At 44.9% G+C, this 25,401-nt stretch overlaps 1 protein-coding gene across 3 annotated transcripts in view; it reads right to left on the reverse strand.

The window, feature by feature from the left end:
* RASAL1 (RAS protein activator like 1) overlaps window positions 1-25,401 on the reverse strand; it is a 73,842-nt gene that overhangs the window by 35,688 nt on the left and 12,753 nt on the right. For all 3 annotated transcript variants that reach the window (XM_072983123.2, XM_020807097.3, XM_072983124.2), the window contains exons 2-12: window positions 22,987-23,043; window positions 18,978-19,091; window positions 17,275-17,336; window positions 14,136-14,265; window positions 11,000-11,081; window positions 9,133-9,270; window positions 8,722-8,810; window positions 8,075-8,192; window positions 7,030-7,183; window positions 5,399-5,463; window positions 2,143-2,255 (exon numbers count right to left, since the gene is read on the reverse strand). In XM_072983123.2, coding sequence (XP_072839224.2) covers window positions 2,143-2,255; window positions 5,399-5,463; window positions 7,030-7,183; window positions 8,075-8,192; window positions 8,722-8,810; window positions 9,133-9,270; window positions 11,000-11,081; window positions 14,136-14,265; window positions 17,275-17,336; window positions 18,978-19,091; window positions 22,987-23,043 — 1,122 coding nt within the window. The remainder of the gene's footprint in view (window positions 1-2,142; window positions 2,256-5,398; window positions 5,464-7,029; window positions 7,184-8,074; window positions 8,193-8,721; window positions 8,811-9,132; window positions 9,271-10,999; window positions 11,082-14,135; window positions 14,266-17,274; window positions 17,337-18,977; window positions 19,092-22,986; window positions 23,044-25,401) is intronic.

Genomic DNA, 25,401 nt, shown 5'->3' on the forward strand with positions numbered 1-25,401 from the left:
TTCGGTGTATATGAAAAATCAGCTTCTCCCGTCTTGTCTTCCTCCTGCGGTTCTGAAGAACTGTACAATTTGGGTCTGCTCATTCTGTGTGATCCCCACAACTCTGAAAGCCTTTCTGGTTAGTGCAGTTCCTTGGCTGTTTTATATCCAGTGCAAAGAAAAGCAAATGGCTACCTCTCCAGTGATGGTAAGGAGATGTTCTGCTGCTTTTGTAGCTTTGCAACTTGAAGGCCTCTGCAGTCTCTCTGACACCAACCATCGGTTTCAAAACATGACCTCATTTCCTTCAGCCCTTCGTGCTTGTTCCACTCATAGACCTTTCTAAACTTCCAGACTGGGAGTTTGAAAGTGTCAGTCGATGGTAAAGAAGAGCACTCTTGCAAACAGGCTCGCTGAAGTGGCTGAGAGTTTTCGCTTGAAAAACAGGTTCCAACAAACTCACTCCAGGAGACGATGACATCGGATTGGACAATATTGAAAAGATTCATTTTTGTTTCTAAGAAACCAATTGCACATCCTGGGAAGGTGGGAGTGGACTTATTCCTCGGACATTTGTAGCCAAATTATTTTCAGATCCCTAAATCATTCCACCAGGCGTGTGTTGGTATTTCTGTTTCAATGAATTAGCACCGAGGAATCAGAAGTCTACCTGCAAATGACCCTGAAGCCTATGTGCCACTGTTTCCAGCATTTCTCATTTCACCCGCCCGTTTTCAAGGAGGAAAAACCTCCTCTCCACTTTGCTCCAGACAGATTTGTTTGTTTTGTTTAAAACATTTTAACCCCACTTTTCTCCTTAAGAAGACTGAGATGACTCACAACGCACACATACATCTTTGGTGATATTTCTGCTCTCTCTGGGGAATCCCTCAATTCCTCCTTTTCTCACCCAACTCAGAGAACCACCCTGTGGAACAACGTCTCGCAGAACAGGTTGCAAAAATCGGGGGCTGAATTCCATCTTCTAAATTATGAATTTCCGCAGTGCGCGGGGTGAAGGGCTCAAGGAAACAGTAGGTAGATCCAAAACAACGCGGGGGGGGGAATGTAATTTTTTACCAACTTGCACTTCTTACCATCAAGTATAGCAATGTGGTGTAGTGGATACAGTGACAGACTAGAATGTAGGAGATGACTGGGGGAAAGGGGGGGTGTCACAGGGATTTAATAGCAAAGGTGTCATGAGTCACAGGGTTGGTTTTTTTTGCCCTCTTCCTTTTTTTTAACAAAAAGATCATCATCTACTATCTTTACCCAGAATACCTCACTAAGAATTAGGATGTGATGCATGTAATTCAAGAGGGGGAAATGACAGGATCTTTATATGCCTCCAGGATTATTACGGGACTGGAAGCTACGCCCTGTGAGGAAAGACTGAAAGAGCAGGGCATGTTTAGGTTTGAGAAAAGAAGACAGAGGGGAAATAGGATAGCGCTTTTCAAACTCTTTCAAATATTTGAAAAGCAGTCCTCCAGAGAAAGGGCAGGATTTGTTCTTGGTCATCCCAGAGTGCAGGATACGTAACAATAGGCTCAAGCTACAGGAAGCCCAGTTTAGGCAGAATATCAGGAAAAAACATATTCACTGTTAGAGTAGTATGACAATGGAAACATTTACCTCATGAGTGGTGAGTGCCTCAGGGCTGGAGGCATTCAAGAGAAAATCTGAACCACCATCTGCCAGATCTGCTTTGATTTGGATGCCTGCATTGAGTTGGACTAGATGGGCTTACAGGCCCCTTTCCAACTCCTTCATCCGACGGTTTTATGATTCTAAGCCAGGGATTAAAATTGGCTTCCAAGGTTCTTTACAAGCCATGGAATATCATTTGTTAATTATATTTTTCGTATCCCATTTATCTTCCAATGCACTCAGGGAATCCACCCTTTTTGATTCTGGCAAGATCTCTCTGAGATAAATCAGGCTTGGGGGGGGGGGGGGAAATAAGGTTGGTCCGAGGTCCCCCTGCTAGCTTTGTGGCACTGTCATCTCTTTTCCCCTCTCTGAGACCTGAATCCTGCTGTACCTCCATCGTTTCTCTCTCCCCGCATTCAATAAGGCCCTTGGGAGGGATAAAGGCTTAAGCCAAGCACATTATCAGCCCTCAATTCCAGAAACAATGCTCCTCCTTTCTTCCCTCACCTGGTCCGGCTGGGTTCAATCTTGCACGGATCCAGCTCCACGTACTTCTTCTCCTCAAAGATCCGGTTAATGATGGACTTCAATACTTCATGCAGGTAGGGCATTCCCACCACCTGGAGGAGAGCCCAGAAAAGACAAGATGATGTGGGAGGAAAGAGGTACACTCACTGAAAGAGGGGTATGAAAACACATGTACAGAAAACTTAATATAGCAAGAAAGGCTGACTGTCAGCACGACATCAGGGAAGAGCCCTAAACTCAGTTTCTGGTTTCATCCTGAGTAAGCCAATTGAATAATTTGCTGATCGGTGGTGAGTCAACACCAATGATTCAATAAGCCTTCTGTAGACAGGCCTGTTCGTTGGATTCAGGCCAAAATATTTTATATAAAGTATTTGAAATGTTTTTACAATTACTAATTAAAAATATAAAGTATGTCAAACGTGAGATATTTCAGCATGAAATGTAAACTTCAATCATAAGTAAAGACCTAAACACAATAAACTCAGATTTATATATAAATATATATAGAGAGAGATATAAAGATAATATAATATGTTACTATTTATTAAGAGCAAATAGCAGTTCGTGCCCACCTCTTATAAGGGATACAAATGGTGATTCATTAACTAACGATAGTTTGCTACTCTGATTTATGCCACTGCACTTCCACTGGTTTAAATAACATATAGGATTCTGGCCTATATTTTTAGTATTTTATATAAAACATTTTAAAGTAACCAATTGATGATTGTCACTTCTTGCTTGGAATCTGGTCAATAAGTGCATCGCTTGCATTCACCTTATTAGAATTAATATGGAAGAGGTGAACGGCTAGCCTCAAAATCTCCTTGTGCTAACATTTTCAAAGGTATGTTGAGATGGGTGAGAATTTCATTTCAGAATGGTTTTTGATTTTGAAAAACAACAATTTATAAAACTTTTTCATATTCTGGACAGAAAAAAATAAGATTAAAAAAAACAGTATAGGAGAAAATGTAATCAAAAGATTTGTCCTTCTATGTCCAGGGCTTTGAGTCTTTAACTATGAAAAATCTAGGTTTGAATCCCTTTGTACCCATCCAATCATGTCATAAATTAGGGCTGCGAATTCTTTTTTCTCATGGATTCCTCGTCATTATCATCTATATAGCCACCAGAAACAATAAGCTCTTTTTCATGCTATGAACAGCTGTACATAGTTTCGCTGCTATGAACAGGAGAGAATTATATTTATTATATGTTTATAATTTTTTTACTGCCCCATTGTTAACAAGCGCTCTTGAGTGGTATACAAACAGCCAGGAGAATTTAATTTTACCCAATTTTTCATCTTTCTCTCTCTCTCTCTCTCTCTCTCTCTCTCTCCATCCATCCATCCATCCATCCATCCATCCATCCATCCATCCATCCATCCATCCATCCATCCATCCATCCATCCATCCATCCATCCATCCATCCATCCATCCATCCATCCAATAAGTTGTTAATAAGCACTCTTGAGTGGTAAACAGGCTAAATATATATATAGCCTGAAAAGATTATTGAGGCCTTAAAAATTTCAAAAATTAATTAATTTTATTCATATGCTGCCTTTCTCTCATAACTGAGACCCCAGATGGCTTACAGGACAATTTAAAATAATCAAAGATCAAAATACAGTAAAAGCACAATCATTAAAATAGAATTAAATTTGACTATAGATTTCAAATGCAATTACAATGTAAACTTATAAATTTATTTAATTATTTAATTAAAACCGGTAATAACATTTTCTGTCCCTAACATATTTATATCGGTTTTAGGTGACTTTAACTGGCTTGTCTTCCTCTAGGGAATTTTGGAGTTTCTACTCTGATTCATGGGAAAAGAACAGACAAACAATGCCCTCCTGGATTTCAGCAGTTTTTGTTTCTCTTTTTCAGGCCATGCCAAGAAACAGTGTCAACTGATGAGCATCTCAGGGCACGGCAGAAAAGTTCAACAACCACTTAGCTGTCCCGCATCTTGAGAGTCATGTGTTCCCCAGTCCTCCTCCAAAAAAATAGGTGCTAACACCGCGATTATTTTTTTAGTGAGGATTTTATCGAGTCGAAAAACCTGCAGGGTTTGAAACTCTGCGAAGTAAAGAGGTTTACAAAGTAGTTTACAAACCCGAAGTAAGCAGAAGAGACCTCTTGGAGATGCCGCTGAAGGCAAAACTTGTTTTTGATCAAGTACACAAGGGAAATGTTTTCACAAAACATGTCGTGGCTCTTTCAAGGGGAGCCACAACCCACAGCATCTTCTGAGGGGTCCTCATGCCCACCGAGGCTGCGTCTCCTCAGGTAAAGGCTACAGTAGAATCCCGTTGCATCAAGTGAAAACAACGAAGAATTTGTTCTGAAGGCAGGGATCCCCTACCCAATAGGATAATGTGAGAACAATGAAGATTATGCTCTGGAGAGACTCTAACCCAAAAGGGCCCCCCTACTTAACAAGATAAAGTGGTGCCTCGCTAGACAATGATAATCCGTTCCACTGAAATTGCTGTTTAGCGAAATCATCGTCTAGTGAAAAGCATTTCCCCATTGGAATGCATTGAAACCTGTTTAATGTGTTCCAATAGGGAAGAATCGTCATTGTCTAGTGAAGATCGGCCATAGGAAAGCCGCTTTGCGAACCGCCAATCAGCTGTTTAAATTGCTGTCTTGCGAAGCTTAGGTCCTGAAAACACATGTTTTGCGAGCACGGAGGGAGCTGTCAAAATTGTCGTCTAGCGAAAATCGGTTTGCGAAGCAGGGACCAAACATTGTCCAGCGAAATTCCCCCATAGGAATCACTGTTTTGCGAATCACTATAGCGATTGCAAAAAGCCAATGTCTAGCAAAAAAAACTGTGTAGTGAGGCGCCACTGTAATTTCATGCTATCAAGCAGCCAAAACAAGAATGAAAGATTCTCCTTTTCTTTTTCAGACGAAGTGTTTTCACAGAGAGGGGCAAAGATCTTTACTGCTTTTATGAGCAGCTGTTTTTCACAAGGGGTAACTCTGGTGTCATGCAGGAGGTGGGCTGCTGCACCCACCTGAAATGACAACTTTCCTGTGATAAATCACACCTGATGACACACTCCATGCACCTTCGCCCACAACACAGTGTGTCCTGCTTCTTATAGATTCCGCTCTTCTCCCCTCTTGTGTCCCCCCCCAGGATGTTCCTTCACACACACACACACACACACCCAGCACTGCCAGTCCCTTCTCTCTTCCTCACTCACCTTCATGAACTGCTCCATAGATTTCGAGGCCAAGGAGTTTGAGCGGAAGAGGGTGTTTGGATCCGCTGAAAGAACACAGAAAGACTTGCTGTTTCTGTTTTAATTAGCACGGGTAAGTGAGGAACGCTACATGTGACAACGACACCCACTCCCACAAACCACTCTTTCCATCGTTTCTCACTATGCGTGCCACCTCAGCCCTCACTCCTCAGGTGAAACTGTCTTTCTTCCCTTGGTCATTACTAGTTTGCTCTCTCTTATGCACACATCTTCTGGGTTCCAATTTCAGGTACCATGATAACAGTTTCCTGAGATCCCCCAAAAGATGCCGGGAACCAATATAATCTTAAAATGGAGAACTGTACCTCCTGTAGGCTTCAGAGAGGGGACCCAGTAATGAGCTGATTTACCGTATTTTTTTGTGTATAAAACTCTCCCATGTATAAGACCCCCCCTTTTCTAACCCGAAATTAAGACATCTAAGTGGGGCTTAGCAAGCGCAGGGGGAAAGGGATCAAAGCCCTGCAGGATCACTTTGATCCCTGCTTTCCCCTCCACTTGTTTTTGTTCTCTCCTCAGCGTACTTCCGTGTATAAGACGACCCTCAATTTTTAGTCTAAAGATTTTAGACAAAAGTATAGTCTTATACACTGAAAAATACGGTATCTTTCATTCATTTTTTGATTTAGTGATGGAACAAACCATCACCAGTATGTGGTATTCAGAGCGGTGCAGGTGACCTATGGACTTATAGTGCCCACCCCCTAATCTCTGCATATTTCATTTATTCTACTTCCTCAAACATCTCCTTGGCCTTCCTGGTCTGGATGATTCTGGGAATTGTAGTTCATACCTTATTGTCCCAAATTCTGAAGATCCTCACATCCACACAGAGGGAGCTTAGCATGAAAAGCTAAAAGTCCCATTATGCCTTGGCTGAAATTCTGTTGTGCGGATGCACCTGCATTTTTGGACTGATAGCAGCAGCAGTGGCAAAAGATTGCTGCCGACTAAAGACTTCCATTTATGATTTTGCGTTGGGAGGTGCATTTGGATTTAGAAGTATTTGGAATTCACCAAATTATGTAAGAATCATCGGAGGGCAGAGACGGAACCACCCACCCAGGAAACCAAGGAAGTAACTGGGCAAATAGAAAGAGGTGGAAGGCATCTCAAAAATATTATTTCCACTGCAGAAGCAGAACCCACTCAACAGGATTTTGGCCTCTTGAGTAGAAGGAAACAACTGAGTTCTGTTCTCTACCGAGGCAGGAGCTATCCGAACATTTTTTCAGAAGTAAAAGAGAAACCATACCTACACAAGAATGATGTCAACAGCAGAAGCAGCACATTGTGGCTGATTAAAGACTTCCATTTATGATCTTGCCATGTGCATGGCACACAAGCAATGAGATGAACAATGAGCACGCACCCAGAAGCCATTATGCTCTGGCTGAAATCTTGTTCTGCCAATGTTCATTGTTTGTCTGTAGAAATTGCTTGGACACACAAAAGCTTACCAAAAAATAAAAATTAGCCAAGTCTGTCTTAGTGCTATAATACTTCTGGTTTCTCTTTTGTTATAACAGACTAACACAGCTACAGGCTGGATGATCTTTAAAAGCACTTACTCGTTCTAGAAATCTCCCGGAGGTTGAGGTAGTCCAAGAAGGGCACAACAAGGCCTTGCCCAAGGAAGATCTTGACCAATCTGGTGGCCACATCTTGGCGACTCTCCACTGAGCACACTTCTTCCAGGAGGGCCACGGGTGTGACATTCTCCTCCTGCAGGACAACAGAACATCTGCACGTAACATGCTTCTATGCCTGCGTGTGTGCTATTAAATGCTGCCTTCTCTAGCCACCAGAAATAGAACTGGGTACAAATATATGGTGATGAATGCATGTATGAGTGAAAGCTTGGAGCAGTTACTTTTTCTAGGCTACAGCTCCCAGAGTCCTCAGTTAGCGATGCTTTTGGTTTCCTATGTTGCTCAAAAAAAGGTAACTTTCCCAAGTTCTGATGTGAATAATGTTGGTGCATAGACATGATTTTTTATGCAAAGTACAGAACAGAGATTGTGTGACTCTGAAATTTGCAGGCCTACATGGAAGTGGATCTTCCAGGCTTTGGATTGTGGAACAGCACCTCTTGCTCTTTTGGGGAGCTCTCCAAGGTCCTGAGATCTCCAAATTGGTGCTGCCTGCACACAGACAATCAGAACCCCAAGCTGTTCTCAGCACATTCTAAGGCTTAGATTGGCTTTGCCCATCCCAGCTGGCCACTGAAACAAAAGAAGACCGAGCCAATGACCAAGAGAATGCTATTGAAGTAGCCCGCTTCTAGTCAAAAATGGTCTAATTATCTTAACATTTGAATTTGTTTTTAAATTTTACCTATATTTCACAAGCATTTATCATTTTAACTTTTACAAACTAGGCCCTCCTCTTCTCCCATTTGGTTATCTTTATGTATCACCTAGAACCTTGGTCATTATTGGTCTAACTAGAACCCATCCCTAGAATTTTTCTCTGTTGGAAACTATCTGCCCTTCTTTGTGCACCCTTCCGGTCGTATTGCTGTTTTCTGAACACACAACCCCTCTCACAACAAAAACAGACAAAAACCCAACATAGTTTGGTTAATTGGTTCTTCACTTCTGGCCAAGTACCCACCTCTGGAGGGCAGACGACTGACTCCACCAGCAGGTCTACGAGGGGCTGGTAGTACCTGGAAGGTAGGATCCTTTCCTCAGCCAGCCGAACCCGGAGCCTCAGGGCCCCCAGCTTCCCCCTGCAGGCAGATCACATGACACAGCCATGATGCAAGCATGCAGGGTGCATCATTTGACCTGCATGAGTTACGCTACAAAGAAATGCATGAACAGGAGAAGAAGTATCAATCAAGCCTCCCGCCCCCCAGGGAAGACATTAAGATGAAACCTCCAGCGGCATCACAGCGAAGGTCTGTCTAGCCCCTTCCTGATCCCCAAAGGGGTCAACCAAATGCCTCTGGAAAGCCCCCCAGCAGAATTTGGAATTCTCACTCCATAGCCATGCTGGTTGAAGGGGGGCTGGATGTTAAAGACTGCTGATATATCGCCCCATAGTGCTTCAAGCACTCTCTTGGTGGTTTACAAGTTAAATATGCAGGTGCAAGCTGGGTATGCCTTTTACCAGCCTCCGAAGGAAAGAAGGCAGAGTCAACCTTGAGCCGACTCCCTGGGATTGAACCCTGGGTCATGAGCCACCTGGAGTGGGGGGGGGCTAACCTTACTGGGCCCTGATGCCATTCAAAGACTCAAAGGAAGCTTCATATTTACCCAGCATCCTCCTCTTCCTTAGGAAAAGGCAGCAGGCGGTACCAGCCTTTGAGAGGGGCTTTCTGGAAGGCATCCAAAGAGAACACAACCTGTGGGGGATCGGACAAAGCAATGGTTTACTGCAGAGGCCTGACACAATACAGGAGTGAACCATTTTCTCATAGGGAGGAGGGGACCAAATTAGAATCCCTACCAATTTCTAAGCCAAGGAGGAGAAACTCTGACTTTTACAGGAGCTTTCCATTCTCCAAATGGGTTCAGCACCTTGGTCAGCGACCATCAATTCCAGACTGAAATCAGTAGTGGATTCATGGCTGCTCATGAAACTGGAGTAATCAGCTTCCCTTGCCTCTCATCCCTCAGGATCCCAAATGGGGACCCTTGTGTGTGCCCCACCCCCTTGCCACTCACCCGTCCTAGGAAGTCATTCTTGCCCACCATGTCCCAGTCCCACACTTCCACTACCAGAGGAGTTTCACCAGAAGTCCCCTCCTCCAGGACGAACTCCAGCAGCTCATTCCAGTGGGGGAAGCGGGTCTTCTTGATAATCTGTAGAGATGAAAGCAGGCATAAGTGCATTGAGCTAAGGGCTCACCACCTTTGTTGCAACATACACATATGCTACCCTAACACGGTACATAGCTACCATATTTGCCGGCGTACAAGATGACTTTTTGGGCCCAAAAAACATGCCTCCAAGTGGGGGGGGGGGTCGTCTTGTACGCCGGGTGCACTGAATGACGCGGGGCCGCGCTGGCCGGGCAGGCAGTCAGTCAGTCTGGAGGGAAGCACAGCCTGCCATGCCTGAGCGGCATAAGTACATGGAGCTAAGGGCCCACCACCTTTCTTGCAACCTATGCATATGCCACCTTAACACGGTACATAGTTATTTCCCCTAATTTTGTCCTTTAAGGAAGGTGTAAGTGTCAGGGGTGTAATAAGGCAGCTTTCTCTTTAAATCTTTAAATCCCTGTGAGGGCACACTGTCCTAAATGTGCCAGATCTTGTCTGATTTCAGAAGCAAAGTAGGGCCAGGTCTGGTTAGTACTTGGATGAGAGACCAGCAGGGAACTCAGAGGTCATCAGGTAAGGCTACAAAAGAATCTTGCTTGGTGCCCTGCTGAGCTTGACAATACTGGGTTCGATGGCCCAAAGGTCAGATAACCCAGCTTGCCTCTAAGAGTTAAGAGGAATGTTTAGTCCCAAGAGTTAAAACACATTGTCTCCCACAATGGATTTCCTTTGAGACGTACATGCTTCAGCAATGAGATATGCAAACTACATTTATGTTTACTTTCCAATGACCAATCAAGGCACATAAAGACACATAAAATGCACGCTATATACATTAGGAAAAACATGATATGACAAATAGATGCCTTTCGCCAGTTGCGGAGCACCTCTGCAGAAAATGTGATACACAGGATTGTTTAACTGTGAGAAACAATACAAAAAGGGGGGAAAGATGAGCAGGAAAGATGAATGGAAGCTCTTACAATGACAAAGAGCATTAAAGAGTAAATCCTATGTGTGGTTTTCCTCACCCTCTTAAATTCCATTATCAGTTTTGAATCCCCCCCCCCCTCAAGGTCTTCTCAGGACACAGCCATGGCTAAGCAGAGAACCTACCACTCAATTTGTTTACGCACCTCTTGCTTTTCTGTACTGGCCAGCGGCTAAATCTCTCCAAATAATTTGGAAAAAAATAGACAACTCATGGGGTAAACCAGCAAAGTTACAGGTGGGATCCCCAATCTCAGAGCATCTCTGCTCACCAAAGGTGGCAGTTGCCTCTCCATCAGCTCCGAAGAGTTCCTATCCAATTCAGAGCTTTGACTGGCCAACAAACTCTCTTCCCTGACTTTGATGTCTCTGTTGAACTTGAGCTCGAGCCCTCTGGCTCTTGGGTCTGATTTGGGTGAGGGTGACAGCGTCTAAAGAAAGTGCCTTAGCCACGACGGCTACATTTGGAATTTTTGCTATTTGGGTGTCCTACCTCATAAGGTTGGTGTGCGAGGTTTAAAGTATACAGCTAAAGGGTTTAAGTTTAAGTGAATAATTGGAAATCTAGGGACAGAAGCTTGATCATAGTTGTCCACCTTCTAGGTCTCACCCAAGCTAGAATGAAAACGTGGTAGAAGCTGGGAACTACAGTTTCACTCCTTTCCCTAGTGGAATGACTTCTCTAAGGAGACGCATTCCTGACATGGTCATGACAGGTCATTTGGAGCATCTCTGTGCCTCCCTGACACACAACATGCACCACAGTTGTACTTACAGCTGTTTCCAGGACCTGCCCATTCCAAAGGACACGGACAAAGGGGTCTGAGGTGCCAGAGATGTCCCGTGGTGCAAGGTCCCTATGGAGAAGAAGAGGGAAGATGGAAACCACAGTGTTCCAACCTTGGGTCCCCAGATGTTTTTGAACAACTTCCCAACCTTGGGTCCCCAGATGTTCTTGAACAACTTTTCAAACTTGAGTCCCCAGATGTTCTTGGACTACAACTACCCAATCTTGAGACCCCAGATGTTCCTGGACTACAACTTCACAACCTTGGATCCCCAGATGTTCTTAGACTACAACTTCTCAACCTTGGGTCCCCAGATGGTCTTGAAATACAACTTCCCAACCTTGGGTCTCCAGATGTCCTTGAACTACAACTTCTCAACCTTGGGTCCCCAGATGTTCTTGGACTACAACTACCCAATCTTGAGACCCCAGATGTTCCTGGACTACAACTTCACAACCTTGGATCCCCAGATGTTCTTAGACTACAACTTCTCAACCTTGGGTCCCCAGATGGTCTAGAAATACAACTTCCCAACCTTGGGTCTCCAGATGTCCTTGAACTACAACTTCTCAACCTTGGGTCCCCAGATGTTCTTGGACTACAACTACCCAATCTTGAGACCCCAGATGTTCCTGGACTACAACTTCACAACCTTGGATCCCCAGATGTTCTTAGACTACAACTTCTCAACCTTGGGTCCCCAGATGGTCTTGAAATACAACTTCCCAACCTTGGGTCTCCAGATGTCCTTGAACTACAACTTCTCAACCTTGGGTCCCCAGATATTCTTGGACTACAACTTCCCAACCTTGGGTCCCCAGCAGCGATAACAAAGAATCCTCGAATCCTCCTGAAATGTTTCTCTTTTGATGTTAACTTCCCCAATTTCTTCACCATGGGCCATTAAGATGGTTTTCTATTTTTCCATGTTTTTCTTGAGGAACTTCTGGATGTTTTTACTAATCCCAAACATCCATGTATACAAGATGATTGAGCAGGTGTTAATCCAGCTGTGTGGCAATGAATCAAATGCCTTTTTATAGTCTATCCAGGCAATGTTAAGGTTGCCGAGCCACTCCTGGCAGGAGGCAGGACAACAAGCTTCTCTGCCAGGTTGAAGAGTGGCTCGGCAAGCACGATCTCCAGAGCAACAGGATGGCAGCGCGGACCCTGCAGCATTAGTGCATTGGTGAGTGGACCGTCTGGCCCCATGGGGCCAGACTATCGTTACCTCCACCTCTGCAGGGGGGATTTGTATACGAATATAAATACCCCCATCTCTAATGATGATGGCCACAATAATAAGGTTGTCATCATCTTGCAACAACCCATTCAGTCTTGACTATTATACTCATTTGTTATGGAAAATAAAATCTTATCTACCTTGAAAGTTTAGCTGGGACCAAACATAATCTGGATAACTTTGAGCACCTACCCACACTTCACATGCTGCCAAAGCTTTTCACAGCTCTGTGTTCAGTTTTATTACTGTTCATAAGTTGTTAATTATCTCACTTTCTAAAGTACAGGGGGCCAGGATTCACACTCCATTACAACAGCCACAACACCTTCGGTGCAACACCCTCTTTTCTCAATGCAGGTGTGGGAAAAGAGAGAGAGAGAGAGAGAGAGAAACAGCTCTCAGCACTCATCTAGCTTTAACAAGAAGAATAACAAGAACAGGATGGAAGAAGGACTCAGCCTTGTGTCCTGGGTAAAATGCAATGCTTTAGTTCAAGAATCCACTGGACGATGAAGCTTTCTCTGCTTCTGAGGTCGTTGGGATAAAGTGGGGCAGGGAAAGAGCAAGGTGTACTGCATTGAGCTTGTCAGAAGGAAAGCAAGATATAGCTGTACGACGTGATTACGATGACCGTTGTAATGAGGAGGATGGAAGAGGAAGGAAGGGAAGGACAAGGATGAGAAAGAGCAGCAAATATTGGGAAAGAAAAAGTCCACTTTATGGAAATTTTGCTCTCTTGCTTCCATTTGCATTCACTGTGTTCCTTGAAAGTTGAGAGTTTCCCCTGCCTGTGCTTGGGAGCACACTGACACTGGTCTTTCCCGTTGTTGTTTTTTTAAAGAACAAATACTCGTCTCCTGGACACAACCAGATGCTACAGGCCTTACAGCTGCCACTGGTACTACGTGATATCTAATTCCTCAGAATATTCAGACAAACAGAACATTATGTCCTGATTATCCTTCCTCAACCTGCCTTCTCCAGATGAGTGGGATGGTGTTTCTGATCATCCCCACCTGACACAGCATGTATCAAGGTTCTGATTACAGATAGGGTGGCTTTTAACTAACTTTGAGGACAGAGAAAAATAAGAGAAAAGTTTAGACAAGGATTTGGGCGGAGAGGGTTCCGCAGGTAAGAAAATCCAGTCCCACATGGTGGTAGCAAACATCACCATATTTTTTTCAGAAGATCTCAGCCAATAAGCAGGGGTCTCAATAGGGTGGGAAATCATTAGAGCATGTGCTCATGAACTAGACAATGAAGGCTCTCTTTCCATGAACATCAGGGGGAAAAGCTGTGGCTGAGAAAGGCCGTGGCAGGAAGAAGAGTAGGGAGATACAAAAAGAGCGTGGAGAAAGAGAGAGGAAGGAGGGGTGGTAGAAAGAAAAGGAGGGGTAGAAAGAGATGCACAAGGAGAAGGCTCTGGCAGAATAAAAGAGAGGCGGAGAGTGTGGCAGCCAACAGAACGAGGTGTTAGAAAGAAAATAAAGAGGAGAAATAAGAGGAGAAGAAAGAGAAGTAGAAGAAAGAAAAGGCAGAATAAAGGATAGAGGGAGGGAGGGAGGGAGGGAGGGAGGGAGGGAGGAAGGAAGGGAGGGAGGAAGGAAGGAAGGAAGGAAGGAAGGAAGGAAGGAAGGAAGGAAGGAAGGAAGGAAGGAAGGAAGGAAGGGGTAGCAGAAAACAAGAGAGAGAGGGACAGACAGACGGATGGATGGACGGACGGACGGACGGATGGATGGATGGATGGCAAAAAGGAAGGGAAGGGCAAGAGGAAAGGGGAAAGCCAACCCCATTCACCGCCTGGAGAGGCCCCCTAGGAAAATCTTTCCCCCCACTCTGGCCCGCATGGAGAGAGATCCAAGGACCACTTCCTCTACCTGGCTTCAATGACATGGCAGCAAAGCGCCCCCTTGTGGGCTTCCTCCACCACCTGTAATTCGAGAGAGATCTCCCCTTGCACCTCCTCATCGGGATTGATATGGTTCAGGTTGATCCAGCTGTCGATTCCTGCAGCAAACAGGAGAAAACACACCAGAAATCTTTTCCAACCCCCGGCCAGAGCCTCAGGGGCTACGCCAACTATCGGTGCCCAACTCCGTTCTATGAAATCACGAAGGGAGGGGAAGTGAAATGAATCGCCTTTGCCCTGACTCTGTTGGGCAACTGAGTGAAAGGACCACTTCACGGAGAGGAATTCCAAATGAGGAAAAAGAAAGTCATAGCCACCACCTTGAATCTAGTTGTGAAAAGGTGTGGTAGAGACATGGCACATAAAGCCAGAATGTTGGCCAGTCTTTGGGCCCCGAGTCCCACATCTCAGTCTGAATCTTGAGTCATTTTCCCCGTCCACTCCGTGGGTTCAAGACCCTGACTTGGGACCCAGGACTTGGGATTTGAGGCTCGGGACTGCGACCCCCAAGGCCTGGACTGCGCATGCGCCACCCAGCTGATAGGTGCAAAGACAGTGGGCTGACGGCCCTTCCCAGAGCCCATCTCTGCCTCTGCGCATGCACCAGTCCATCAGCTGGGTGGCAGGTGGGTGGGTAGAGGCCGCAGCCGGCTGCTGGAAGGGAACCCAGGCCTGCTGCCTCTGAGGATGGTGGTGGCAGGAGCAGGTAGGGACCCGAAACATGACTCAGAAAAATGGTCTTGAGTTGCACATCAAATTTAAGTACCATATTTTTCCATATATAGCACGCCCCATGTATAAGACACCCCCCCCACTTTTCTAACCCTGGGGGAAAGCGATCAAAGAAATCCACGACTGCACAATCATTTTGATCCCTTTCCCCCTTATAAAGCCACAGGACTTAGCAAGCAGAGGGGAAAGCAGGGATCAAAGCGATTCTGCATCATTTTGATCCCTGCTTTCCTTTTGCTAAGGCTTAGCAAGTGGAGGAGAAAGCAAGGATCAAAGCCCTACAGGATCACTTTGATCCCTGCTTTCCCCTTCACTTCTTTTTTGCTCCTCCGCTTACTTCCGTGTATAAGATGACCTGCAATTTTTAGTTTAAAGATTTTAGACAAAAGTATAGTCTTATACACGGAAAAATATGGTACTTAAAAAAAAAAAAAGACCAGTCAAGTCACTGGTGCAACGTAAGTCCGACCAGACTTGCAATTCCCCCATGCCTGCCAATAAGGTCCTCCACCAGAATCAAGTTCAGTTTAAGGCAGAGGTGGGCATACTGTGTATCATCCACTTGAGTCAGTGGTTGCCTTGGTCCTAATGGTAGGTCTGATCCTGCAAATAAGATCAGACCTACCATCAGACCTCCATATCGATCCCATCAACATGGAGGAAGCTGAGTCGGGAATAGGGAAGCATAGGCTGGAGTGATGGAAAGGATGACCATCGATCCAGGGCGGGAAGGAATTCTAAAAAAATTCTGAAGAAATATGGCATATTCAGCTAGACGGCACCACAGAGCATCAGCCAGTGGGTCTACAGCTGAAGGCATTCATTCATTTTAGCACCAGGGGGCGCTAGGCTCTAGAAACATTGCTTTATTATGCAAAAAAGCAAATCACCCTGCTGTCTGGTTGGGGGGCGGGAATCCAAAGGTCGTTATTAGGGGCAATCCTTTAGTCCAAGCAAAATTCCATAAGATGGCAGAAATTGAAAATGTTACTTTTTTTGAACCCCAACCCCCAGAACACCAGCCAGAATGGCCACCGGTGGTCAGCAAGGCTCTGCAAAGCAGAGAGCAAATTCCCAGGAATTTTTGTCAAACTAGAGATGAAACAAAACAAATAAAAATAGGGTCCTCTATGGACGGTGGAATGATTCTATCATAGTAGACTTCATCTATTTAACCACGAGAAAGGATGCTGTTTGATTGTACTAGAAATAGCCAAACCAGCCCATCCCCCAAAATGGAATGGCCCTTTTGCAGGACCAAAAAGGTTCAGCTTGGGCACAGATCAGCACCAGGCTGGATTGCTATTGCCGGCAGGTTGTGCGATCACCAGGAATTGGCTTTGCACTGGGCCATGACAGAAGTGGTCCAAAATGCAGGCTATTTCCTTGTCTGATGGCACCCTCAGTCATGGGGGTTGGGATCCGAGATCTGCTTTCTCTTCCACTCTTCCTCTTGGCCATTTCTTTTCCTTCTTACCCTCTTTAGTCCTTGCCTTTTTCTTCGTCATCCTCTCTTTGGTCTTCCTCTTAAAAATGTAAATGACCTAGCAATAGCGTGTCCAGGTGGATGACGTGATCCACCTTAGATCTGACTCTCAGGCACAACCCAACATTGAGGGCCAACATTCTCATTGGGGGGGGAGATCAGCTTGCCCACAGTGGGCCCTCCAACACACTAGGGGGAAAGTGACCCGGCTGTTATTATTTATTTATTTACTGCGTAGAGATTCCTGTCACTCCCGTAGGTGACGTTACAGAAAAAGCTCTTAACAGCTCTCTGTGGTGAAGAAGGGTGCCAGACTGTCCTCTGACACCATAGAGACCTGAAGGGTGGAGTCCCAGAACATCTTCTGCCCTATAGAAGGGAAGAAGAAAGAGGTCTTCACCCATCTAAGCTCCTTTCACTGGTGCAGTTTTTAGTGTAGCCGAAACACTGGTGGCTGATTTTGGTGACTCTGTACTATAGTAACCAGTAGGTTGGCCTAGCAGTGTGAGGAAAACGAAGGAGAGATGGGTGTTTGTCTTTTTTCAAAAGAGACACATTTCAACAGCATGCTTCTAATGGAGGTGGTCATAAGGGAGGGACAAAAACAACAAACCAAACAAAAAAATGCAGAGGGGGACGTGACCCAACATATTGTCCACTTGCTCAACTAAAGACTTTCAATGAATATGTTGATTGTTATGTTCACCAGTTATGGACTACAGCTAACCTGGTGTATAAATATGGCCGGAACAACATTAGGAAAGAGGGCATATTAAATGAAGGCTGAATCCTGAGATTTCCCTGCCTTTCTTCTTGAGAAAGATAGGCTAAAAATGTGGCCCTCCCCCACCTGTGACCATCCCCAGGATGGATATCTGTCGGCACCTACCCCGTGGATGGGACGAGATGGCTTCCTTGCTGAGGGTGATTTTACCAATCACATCGTCATGCCTGCAAGAAGATAACAAGGAAGGTGGTTCAAGCTGCGATTCTTGGCTGGCTCAATGCATTCCTGCTGCCTCAAATGAAAGACCTTGGAAAAATAACTTCTTTGGATAACAACCACACAGTTCGTCTAGCTACTAGGGGACTCTGGGTGATGTAGTCTTAAAAAGGTGCCATTTCCAAGCTCTGCAACCAATTGGGTGAAGCCAGTGGGCTGATGAGGACTCAATACAGTTGCTTAAGGTCAGGTAGAGGTCCATTATGCTGTCCGATGCGATCCTCACATCCAAATAGCACACTGGACCTCAATCGACTCTATATGGCCCCGTTCCTGCCTCTTTCAATTGGTCACAGTGCTAAATGGCTGAAGAAGCCAACCACTGCATGATATTGGGAAAATAAACACTTCCTTTGCTTTGCAGAGAGCAGATGAAGTAAAAAGAAAACAGTCTTGATTAGGGCCACCATCTTTAACTCTTTTAATATCGCTGATGCCTCCTGCCTCCAGGGCATCAGGGACAATGGAAAGAGCTACTACTCCATGGGCGTGTGATCTCAGAGAGACAAAATGCTGAGGCAGCCTGCAGAGAAATGGCTCACTCCCAGGGGACTTCTCATTTTCAGTGTGAGGATGACTCCCACACCCAACGTTTTCCCAATTTACACAGAATGTCTCTCTGCAATACTAGTATCTTCTCCCTTAGTGAAGCAGTAGACATTCACACATACAGCAAACACCCAAGGGCTGGTCAAGTGATCAAAATGACACAAATTGTCCATCCAAGGCTTCTGGTTTTTGAAATGTCCATTTTTAACGAGGCTGCGATTGTTGTAGCTTGTGCAGCTTATACGGTTTACAAAAATTTCACAGACAACTCTTGGAAGCATCAGAACTCAGATTGCACCATATCCTATTTTGCTTATCTTGCAGGTGTCAAGACCTTTCACCTAGGAAAAAAAATAACCTTGCAGGCTGGGAGGTAGCGGAAAGTCTGTTCGTTGCACGAGAGGAGAAGACACACTCGCACGCCTATTACTTCTGCAATTCGGAGTGCTAATTCACTGCGATTCACAGAAAGAGTTTGCTCAGTAAAGCCTCAGCGCCAGGCTAGAGTTTGGAAAAGTGGCATTTTTTGGATTATAGCTCCCATAATCCTCCTGCCTGATAGGGACATCATGAGAGTTTTAGCCCAACCATTATTTTTCCAAGCTGTACAAATTACAAATTCTTCTTTTCTTGCAGAAAAATGAGTCCAGAACTGACAACTTTAGGGCAGGTGTGCGATGGAGAGGGGGGTGTCATTTGAAGGGAATCCATGGGCAAAAGTCATTGGCAGGCCTGGCTGTGGCCCCACCAACTGTCCAAAGATAGTTTATGATGATGCCAGGCCTGGTTTCACCAACAGCATACCACATCATCTAACTGGAATCTTCTTGTGTCAAGGACCTACCCTTTTCACATTACTTTGTACAATATTATTAATAACAACATTATTATTGTTATCACAATGATGACAGTAACAACTACAACACATGCAATTGCTAATGACAATAATAATTTGCTATAATGATCAATGGCAATAATAAACTATCAGACAGAGCATTCTGGCATCACCCTCCCCTCGTTCTTCCAGCCACCCTACTTACCCTATAGTGTCCTCATCCAGAACGTAGAAAGAGAGGTGGTGGAATCCCGTCGGTAGGTGCAGGGTGAATTCCTCCCCCCAAAAAGGGTTCAGATTTTTCCATACTGTGGCCGTCCTGCAGAGCAAAGAGAAGGGAGAGAGCAACGTCTGAAGGGTGTGATCTTTGTGGCCACGAGTCCTTGGCCCTTTACAACAGAAATGGGCAAAATTGCAGCATTCCAGATGTTCCTGGACTGCAACTCCCAGAAACCTTAGCTAGCATAGCCCACAGGGAAGGGTCATGGGAGCAGCAATCCAGCAACATCTGGAAAGCATCCCTTTGCCCAATCCTGGTTTATACCCGTTTACTCTGAGAAGGAGGAATGGATGGTCTTCTAAAGGCTGTTGGGCTCCACTTCTCCTCTGCCCCAGCTTGGCTGGTTGATGGTGAGGCACGATAAGAGTTGTGGCTCTACGATATTGTGTCACACATTGGCTGGCCAATGCAGAGGCTTCACACGCTCTTCAGCCACAGAGGCTGATGCCTGCAACCCGGCTGATGTAACCTGTCTTCCCTCCCCTCTGCTTCCCTCTTGCCCCTGGACGTGTTGCACTGCAAGTCAAGGAATCCTGCTAAACAGGGTTCAGCAGAACAAGGAAAAGGTTGTGTGGTCCCCAAGATTACGCAAACGTAAGCGTGGGTGATGCTTTTTACTGGACCACTAAAAAAAAATAATCAAAGAATCTGCAAGCTTTCATGGGGAAATATCCCACCTCTTCAGGCTTAGCATAACCCGCAGTGCAGAAAAATTGTAGACAAGAGTCCAAAAATTGGTGGTATGTGTCAGTGAGAGCTGACAACAGTGCTCTGGAGGCTGTGGTCTTAAGCCTCTCGGCCGCATGGTTTGGATTTTTTTACACCCTCTCTCAGGACCCATTACTCTGTGATTGCAGTCCTGTCCTTGGAAAGAAGGCAGATCTTGGATCTATTAGGACTGGAAATGTTACCCGCTAGCTAAACCTAAGACTTTAAAATGTACTTGACAGGTGACAGTGGGATTTGTGGGTTAAAGCTGAGACATTTTTCTCTTTCTCTCACTGCAAGGGGAATGTCGGATCGGACCATCTGAAGGCAGTGGAAAAACACAGGAAACGAGCCAGGTCAGATAGTCTTTCTAATACACTGGAGTGAACGCTTGGACAAATAGAAGCAAAGGGTTATTGCCAGTGTGGTGTGCATCTGGCTGAGACCATGGTTCGTAACAGTCTTGTAGTGTAATCTACTGGTAATTGCACCTATATTGCAGGTAGGGAAAGGCTGTGAGAGGCAGCAGGATCTGACAACTCTGCAGTGCAGGCATCTACTTAAGTATGGTACAGTGGTGCCTCGCAAGACGATGTTAATTCGTTATGTGAAAAATGCTGTCTAGTGAAAACATTGTCTTGCAAACTGCGGTTCCCCAATGGAATGCACTGAAATCTATTTAATGCGTTCCAATGGGAAAAATTGTCATCTTGCTAAAATCGTCCATAGAAAACATCGCCTTGCGAAGCATAACAGCGATCGCAAAAAACAATCGTCTTGCGGATTAATTGTTCTGCGAGGCAATCGTCTTGCGAGGCACCATTGTATTTATCTAGCTCATCCTACCTCATCTTTCCTCAGTGAGCTCAAGGTGGCATACATAGGTTTCCTCCTCTTCGCTTCAGTCTTACAACAGTCCTGTCAGGTAAGGCAGGCTGAAAGACAAGGTCACTTCGGCCATCCAATCAGCTTCAGGGCTCAGTAGTGATCTGGATCTCCATGATCCTAGACCGGAACTCTTGAGTATTACACCACATGTATCTTGCCATTAGCGGTAGCATTTTTTGGGAGTTCAAGGAATCCCAATCCCATAATTCAGTGCAACTCCCCCTCAGTCTGAATTATGGGACGCAGAGTCCCTGAATTCTGAACATCTCCCCTCTACTCATTGCATCAGTGATGCTTCTGTATATCAACCAATGCTAAAAATGCTGAAATTGAAACACACAGTTCCTCCTCATTTTCCAGCTGCTTCACACTTTTGCTCCCCTCTCTCTGTGGCTGTTTTGGGTTTCTAACAGCAAATCTTCCCAGCGCAAATCACACTTCAGGGGGTGAAGTAACAGGCAATTCTAATTTAATTTCCATTTCCTCTCAGATCACCCCCCCATCTCAGTCGTTGAAAAGCAAAAAGTAAAATAATAATAATAATAACTGTGCTTGCTTCGCTTTGATGTGAGCATGGTGTTGACACATCGTGTGGTGTCAAATGCAGATGGCAAGGAGGCCCCCCGTACTTTTGCAGTTAGGAGGGGTTGCCCGCTGTGGTTCAAAGAAGGGGTTCACTCAGCAAAGCCCCAGCGCAAGACCGGCATTTGGAAAAGTAGCTTTTAAGATTGCAACTCCCATAATCCAGCACTTTGACAGGGGCATCAGGGGAGCCTGAGTCGAACAATTATTTGCCCAAGCTGTACCAAAGATCTTGAGGTTTGTATCTAAAAATCTGAGAGTCTCTGTCATCATTGGATGAGAGAGATCATGAGAGATCTAAGACAGCCCCCCCCCACCTGATGCTCATGAATGGTGTCTCCACTCCAGGTTAAATTCCTTCTCATCTTCCCAAACCAGTAGTTCAAAAAGGAAAGAGTACAGTTGGGAGTGTGTGTGTGTGTCAACGCCATGCTTCGTGTCTGTCCTGATCAGCCCCATAAGATCAGGCAGAAGGAGCCTCCATTTCAATCTCTCGTAATGCCTTGACGTGATGCCACATGAGGGCATTCTGGGAAAGTTAAATGGCTGCTCTAAGTTCCTCTCATCCTGTTTCCAGACAAATCTCAGCCTTCTCTCCAACTCTGCTTTCCACTTAAGTGAGGACCCTTGTCGTTTGGTGGTGGTCGTAGAGTCTCGTCATGTTTGCCTTATCCTGACAGCATGCTGGCATTTATGGATGACTCCAAAGCAATCAGAGCTTAGAAAAGTGCCATTTTTGGACTACAATCTCCCAAAAAGGTGACTGGGCAATTCTGGTACCCTTTGACCCACCGCATTTGGCAATCACACTCTACCCAATGAAGCCGACTTCCCACAACCCTCTTGATTCTTCGGCCAGTTAATAGTTTACTGGTGCAAAGATAAATCCATACCCTGCAATCTGCCGACTCTTCAGACCTCTTGAAATGTCATTAACTTTCTCCTGAGCAAATATTTGAGGAAGGATGAGACGAGAAGGGAGTGTCAAAGCTGCAGATGGGGATTGCCCGAGGCTCAGAGGATCTGGCTCGCTCTCCACAACAGGAAGAAGAGTAAAAGGTTTCCGACGCCTCAAAGCAACATCCCCTGTTAAATGGCTGCCAAGCTGCCCACCGGGCTTCAGAACTACCACGGAAGTCCTCTGGACACTCATTTCATGGGAAGGTTGTTTTGAGAAGCAACGTGCTGGCATGAGAGGCCCTTTGGCCCAACCCTCCACCGGAATGCAGCTGCTCCCCGCAAGAACTTACAGTATCTGAAAATGAATTCGGTCCTTGGATGGAAAGAATATCCTCGCTACTGTTGTATATGGATAACAAAGGCTTTGTAAGTTGCATGGTGCTTGGCTCCAAACTAATAGCCAGGATAAATGCAGGATGGCTGGGTAGCTTAGTAAGGTGGCTACCTGTCCGTGGAGCCATAAGCCAAGAGTCTGATTCCTCAAAAGTAAAAAGAGCCAGCCTGTGTAGCCTTGGGCAAGCTGCACAGTCACAGAGTGTCCCAAGAAGGAGGGAATTTATTTTTATTTATTTATTATTTATTTATTAGATTTCTCTTTTAGACAAAGTCTACTGCTAACCCACTTTTGTGTGCTCTACACCTAGAAAACCCTTACAAGGATTGCCATAAGTTAGACAGCACCACATCATCATCATCATCATCATCATCATCATCATCATCATCATCATCATCATCATCATCATCAAATAAAGGACCTGGAGGACATTCTGGATCTCCAAGCCCTCACATTCATTACCTGGCCACCACTTCATTGTCCACTTTGATGATACAATAAGGGTCACTTGTGCCGGATCTGCGAAAAATGAAACCAGAATCTGAATGAGTATAAAACCACTACCATTATCCCCTTTGTAGGCTGGAGGAAAAAAAGGGCAGAGAGATCAGTCCTTCTCAGATGCCAAAGCACAGAAAAATAACCTTGGGGGGGGGCATTACAATAGTCAGAATCCTCCAACCACCTTTTTTGGGGGGGATAGTCTAAAATGATAACGTATCCAAGCTTTATAGGGTGATAGCACCGATTCCAATTGAACCACATAAATCCTAATGGGATTCAAAAAGCTATTTGTTTGGTTTTTTATTTATATTCCCCCCCACTCCCAGAACTTGAGCTCAAGGTCACTTACAGAACACATCAGCTGAAGATTACGATATGATCAAATCACAAACATTAAAATAGAATTAAATTCCATCGTATGATTAAAATGCAATTCAAACGAAAACACCTTAAAATTATGAAAACAGAACTCTTTAAAACCAAAGGCTACTTCGGCCTTTTCCAAAGGGTCACTTGTGGGAGAGGAAGAAGCTGGACAATCAGCATGCCCACCATGAGGGAGCTGGGAAGTCCCTGCTTACACTGGAGGAAGGTGAGACGTCAGAAACGGAACAAAGTCAAAGGAGATCTGAAACGCAATTTAGTTTTCTTTACTATTTACCTTTCCACCAAACCACCCTTCTGCCCCAAAGGTCAAGACAAGGTATGTGATAGCAGCTGCTTCCTCTTGGTTAGGCTGACTGGGGGGGGGCGGGGATTTTTAGACCTGCATTCCCAAAAAAACCAATGTTCCCCAAACCAGGAAAGTGTGTATATTACTCATGTGTGAAACCCCTCTGACCTGGTCTGCGCCCAAAGAAAGGGCCCACAGATTGGGACTAACCCAACCTTTTTACCTCTTTAAGAAACTCCAGGACGTGCTCCTTATTTGGATTTGTGATGTCATTTGTTTGTTTACAGATCTCTGCAAAATAACAACAATCCCCACACAAAGACAAAAACTACTTGCACGACTGCAACAAATAAATAAAAAAAGATGAAGAAAATTGTTCGGCAGCGGGGGGAGCTCAGACCCTAATGCTCTTATTTTGGGACCTCTCCACTCAAAGCCCAACCAAATCGCATACACACACTCAATCCTAATAACTTTAAGAATACTATTTCCATAATTTCGGAAGCTATGCTGAGAACAAACGAACACAAATTCCACAAGATAATAGCTAATCTACAGAGCCACGTGACTTCCTCCCTTTATCATGCACCTGCATGAAATGGGTAGCCAAACAGCTGCTTGGGGGGCACAGTGACCTCCATCTGATCCCTCCATAGCATCTGTGTGATTGGAGTCTCAATGCTAACCGGTGGCCTTCCTTGAAAGCTTCACCTATCCTTCTCCTCCTCCCTCAGTGACAGCAGATCCGTTTATTTTATTATTTCTCATTTCCCCTGTCTCAAATTACTGACCATCTCTTTAGCCCTATGAATACTGAATGGGATTTCCACCCTAGGGGAAAACAATCCCTCCTTGCTCTGCCCCAAAATCACCCCAGAATCACACAACGACTCTGATCCATTTTTGCACATTTATTGAAATGACAATGCAAATCTCTATATTTATAGCAGAGGGTGAGGAACCTGTAACCCACTTGATATTGCTGGGGCTACAAGTCTCACCAACCCCAGGGAACCCTAGTAAAAGTGAAGGATAATGGGAGCTGTAGTCGACTGGCAAACATTCCATATTCTCAGTTTACTGGATGTTAATAACAATGTGGAAATGACTCAACAAGGTAGATTTAGTGAGTGGCAAAATTTTTGCAAACAATGAGAGCTATCTCACTTCATTATTTTAATTCTGTGAGTTAATCAGATTTGAGATAAGGCTTTATGCCATTAAGGTTCCAGACCCTGATCACTTATAATCCTGGTGAGAAATATGCAAATTTATATTACAGCCTCTTTGGATAAGTAGGGAATCAGCCAATATAAAGAATGGTATACGTGACACATTTTTGAGTCCGAATAAAGGGCTATTTGTACTTTTGTTCCAAGGAATGTTTGATACAACTTCGAGTAAATCTGTGAATGATTTGCAAATACGGATCCTTACGTTGCTAATTGAGTCAGTTTGTTTGCTACGGCAAAGAGATTAGCCTGGAAATGTTAAAACCTATTGCCATTAAGTTACGCGCAAGACAAACAGTTTCAATCGCTGCTCTCCATCTTTTACCCCAGTGTACTGAAATTTTAAGCAGCTATGGTTAAATACAGAAGAATCCAAATGATTTGGACATTTCTCTCAAATCTAACACACTGGATGGCTGAGTCTGCACATTCTTATTTTTAATTTCTTGCAGGGTCCCCAAAGGGATA

The sequence above is a fragment of the Pogona vitticeps genome, chromosome 14, assembly GCF_051106095.1.
Source record: "Pogona vitticeps strain Pit_001003342236 chromosome 14, PviZW2.1, whole genome shotgun sequence".
NCBI lineage: Eukaryota > Metazoa > Chordata > Lepidosauria > Squamata > Agamidae > Pogona > Pogona vitticeps.